At 37.1% G+C, this 4,585-nt stretch overlaps 1 protein-coding gene across 1 annotated transcript in view; it reads left to right on the top strand.

Annotated features, from left to right (window-relative positions):
• Nucleotides 1-689: 689 nt before the first annotated feature.
• LOC111088724 overlaps nt 690-4,585 on the top strand; it is a 62,349-nt gene continuing 58,453 nt past the window's right edge. Inside the window, exon 1 of the mRNA XM_022399582.1 lies at nt 690-1,184. Coding sequence (XP_022255290.1) covers nt 1,174-1,184 — 11 coding nt within the window. The 5' untranslated portion in view covers nt 690-1,173. The remainder of the gene's footprint in view (nt 1,185-4,585) is intronic.

Here is a 4,585-nt window from a genome sequence, read left to right as displayed (position 1 = left end):
GTCGTCTCCAAGCATTATTAAACAGTTATAATATTGAATTCGAATATAATCACTCGAACAGAGTGAAAAGGCCGTTTAATACGTGCTTTGCAGGGAAGTAGATTGTATATCACATTATAATAGCTCACTGTAGAGAGACTTCCCTTGGCAACAGGCCCACCTTTGATGCTAATATTGGATACCGAGAGTCTATATATATATATATGTATAGAATTTATGTGATATTTTTCATAAACTCTAGTACATTTTGTAACACTATTTTCATGAACTAATTCCTAAAACGTATTTTTTTAGAAGGTACGTAAATAAACCTCTTATTTTGGATACCTAATTTTTTTTTATGTTTATTATTATTTTTTTTACTAATAACTAAGAACTCACTGTGTTTATGTTGTGTTTTGGTGAGCATAAATAGAACACGAACTCATCTCCGAGTTGTGGTTGTTTGAAGAACACAAATTATAAAATTATTAACTAAGTGGGTGAAATGTAACAGTGCCTCCTCCTGCCAAGTTTTTGTCGGCGTCATAGCTGTGGAGTAATACAGGTCATTTAGAGCTCGTCAGTGAGCAAAGATCACGAGAAACTCAAGCGAGTCACGTGACGCTGAGGGTACGTCATGCCGAGGTGGTGTCATCGGCGACAACAAACAACACTGAAGTTTCTGAGCGCGAGCCCTACAGGAGTCGCCACGGCGTGCTATCCGGGAAGGAACGCAATCCACGCTACGGGCTCAGGTACGTCCGTCAAAGGCAAGCGTTCCAATGTAAAACAAGCGCTGAACAATACTTTCCACTCACTCTTGTTGGAGTCACTTACCGAAACAACGAGTGCTTAGGCGGCTACTCGTCAGCCTATCAGCTAGCTCCTCCCTTTCAGCGTTCGTTCCCATTAGCCGATATACGTTTCCTGTGTCGTCATTGGACGCACCATTTTATTGTAGTTACTCAGTAGTGAAAACAAAGTAAAAGCTCGCGATCCGCCCTCTCGTTCGCGGCGGCTCAGCGACTCACCCTGTAGAAGAGTTACACAACACATTGTAGACCCATTGCATGCTGGACGTGCGGCGCTTGGAACCCCCCCACCACCACCAAGAAAGTAAAGACTGTCTAACACTAATCAACCCGACCGTAGGGACACACCTCGAGACAACAGCAACAAGCGACCGGCTTCATGGTGGTACTGTAAGTACTGTTATAGAGTTCTAGTCCTAAACATACAAGTTTCATCGGTTGTGGCTTGGGGAACTTGAATATAAGTAATTTAAGAAACTCGTTTCCTTTTCAGCGGGAAAACACATTTTAAAATACCTAATTTATCATTGGTTTCGGCTCTTTCTTCTGAGGTAGACCGGTTTCGAATAATGCCATCATTAACTGTAGAGCAGAAACCGGGACAAAACCCGACTCCGTTTTGTTTTTCAGAGTAATGTATTGTTATTCATGAGTGCTAACATATTCTACAAACTGGTCTATCGCATACGAGTTGGCCGAAAAAGCAGGCAGATAAAAAATTGTTCTCGTTTTACTTGTTGTCGTTTTCTGCTCTTTAGGGTTGTAGGAATTACATGTTAATGTACAGACAGGAATTTGTATTTTTCAAGCAAACAATGAAATAATCAAATCTGATTATTAATTAATTACTCTCATTAAAATTTTTAAACAAAACAATACTTCCCACTTTATATAAGAAGTTAACTTCACTTACAATCTAAAAATCCATCCCATACAGTGTTCATGTTTTAGGAAAGCGGTAAACCTTGCGGTAGGCTTAAGGAAAGTAAACTTTGTGAATTTTATAAAACGAGGTAAATTAAAACACTTAACTTGTATGTAAAACATAACCTGTGTATTAAGTTATTAGTTTTGCAGGTGTAAGTAACGGTTTACACATTATTGTCAGCTTTAAACAATAAAAAAATATGTGCGTTTGGTAATCTATATTCATAATTGTTTGTTACGCCTTTACCAATGATTTTTGCACTGATTCAAGGCTTAACTTCACCAATCACCAGTACTATCTTTTGTAAAGCAAGTTATGTAATGTATAATAGAACGGTTGGATAGTGTGTAATTGTTTCGTATTTAGAAAGAAGAAACGAATATATAAACGTAGTACCGTATATTAACTATGTTGTTAAAGAACCAAGGAATATATAAACGTAGTACCGTATATTAATTATGTTGTTAAAGAACCAAAGAATATATAAACGTAGTACCGTATATTAATTATGTTGTTAAAGAACCAAGTAACATATAAACGTAGTACCGTATATTAAATATGCTGTTAAAGAACCAAAGAATATATAAACGTAGTACCGTATATTAAATATTCTGTTAAAGCGAAATATTTTGTTTGCAAGTGTACAAACTGTTTTTGCTAAGAAAGTTTTCCTGATCACAATTTTAAAGCTGGAGTAACGAAAGGTTTTTATTTAATGTAATAACATTGTGAGAATAACAGAAAAATCCCGACAATCTTTGTGTAGCCACAGGGCGATTATTAAGACAAACACACGTTTGTTTCTACAAAACTGTTTGTCTTATACAAGGGTACTATATCCGTCTGTGTGTTTTCTTACAGAAAAGCCACAGCGGACTATCTGCTGTGTCCACCGTGGGGAATTAAACCCCTGATTTTAGCGTTTTAAACCCGAAGACTTTACCGCTGTCCCACTGGGGGACACTAAATTAGTCAGAGGCGCACTAATACTTATAATTTATATCTGGGGAAGTCTGGATCTTTAAAAGCACGTATTTTCACTTGTTTTTGATCAGCACGTTAAGCCTATCCTCAAATGAAAGTATCATTTGTTATGGACAATATTCATTGGGCTTCACAACATATCCCCCGATGAATCAGCGGTAGGTTTAAGAATTTATACCACTAAATCCGGAGTTTGATTCCCCGCGGTGGACAGAGCCCAGATACCCTGTTGAGTAGATTTGTTCTAAAACAAATAAACAAAAATTGGCATTTCCAATTTCACGTGCATTTGATTCAATCTCGTGTTAGGATTGAAAGAAGAGAAATATTCCGACTTTCCTGATCTCTTGTGAAGTACTGTTACTTGTGGTTAAGAGGTGGTTTTAAATGTGGAGTTTATTTATAACATCCTGCATTTTGTTCCTCAGTTTTCTTCTTTCTCACGTCTGCCCCCAGTGATTCAGTGGTAAGCCTGAAGGCTTATAACGCTAAAAATTGGGTTTCGATCCAGTGGTGTACACAACAAAAATAGTCCATTGTGTAGCTTTGTGTTTAACAAGAAACAAACATATTTCCAATATTTCAAGTAGGTCGTAATGAGTTAATGAATATTCTGTGGAGTTTTTATCTTAACAGAACGAGTGGTGGTGATATCTGTCGGGTTTCCTAGTGCAAAGTTAACAGGCTCTTCTAAGTTTTACCTTTCCCGATCTTGTGACACACAATAAACGCTCATAATATCCGTATTTTCCGGTATTTAGTGCAAGTCGCTACAAAGTTAACAGTTTCGACCACAAGTTTACCTTTCCGGATCTTGTGACACACAATAAACGCTCATAATATCACCGGTATTTAGGGCTATGTAGTTGAGATATCTACTTTCGAATATCTTAACCAGAAAGAATTTTTAGTTTTATACATTTTTTTCGTGTACATTGTAATGTCTGTGAATATAAAGAACCCTCCTACTGGTAGTCGCCTCGTCAGTCATTTAAAAAAAAATTTGGTCCTCGAAATGCTTAAGTCACACATGGTTTAACTCTTATAGCAGGAGCTTATTCGAAATTGTTGAACGGTACAGTACTATAACTTTATTAACGGGTGGCGTAGTCAGGGTACGAATTGAAGGAGTTACTTAAATCTAAGGTTGGAGAAATTAGATTAGAAAAGACGTTTAAATCTATAGGGGAAAATACTACATGCAGATGTGGAAGCAACACTATTTGATGGAATGCACGAAGCACGTGCTTGAGATCATGAATTGCAGAATAACCAACATTTTTTATCTAGTTGGATTGCTTCATAATTAATTTGATCTATGGCTTTTTCTTTTGTCCTTTTCAGCCATGTCTGTCTTGTAGTTACACAGTTACGTTTATCTTGTTTTCGTGACCACATGTTTTCTGTAGCATATATATGCAACCGTAACGTGAGACTTAATATTTTGAGAGGAGCCGTGATTGGCTCATGTAGTGTGTGTTCTGCACCCTCAAGAGACTTGACCAGTGATGGCCTTGACTCTCTTCACAGTTGTCGAGAGTACCCCTGTCGCCTGGTTAGTGTCCTGGGAACGAGGTTTTCATGGCGGACTTTCATTAATGTTCCTGTTAGCGGCTTTTGTTTAGAGAGATTGTGGCTTGCGTAAACTTAAACTCTGGCTCCACGGTGTTTGATGTGATCGAGTGTTTTATAATGGATGTTTCCTTCCCTCAATAATTACGCACATATATATATATACGAACTACACTTACGTTACATTAATGTAGTGCCAAGCTCTCCATAGATACGCGCTAGAGATTATTACATATATATATATATATATATATACGAACTACACTTACGTTAGAGATTATTACATATATATATATATATATATATA

The sequence above is a fragment of the Limulus polyphemus genome, unplaced genomic scaffold, assembly GCF_000517525.1.
Source record: "Limulus polyphemus unplaced genomic scaffold, Limulus_polyphemus-2.1.2 Scaffold4306, whole genome shotgun sequence".
Classification (NCBI taxonomy): Eukaryota; Metazoa; Arthropoda; class Merostomata; order Xiphosura; family Limulidae; genus Limulus; species Limulus polyphemus.
Note: the sequence above shows the minus strand (reverse complement) of the source record. Positions and strands in the feature narration are given on the sequence as shown.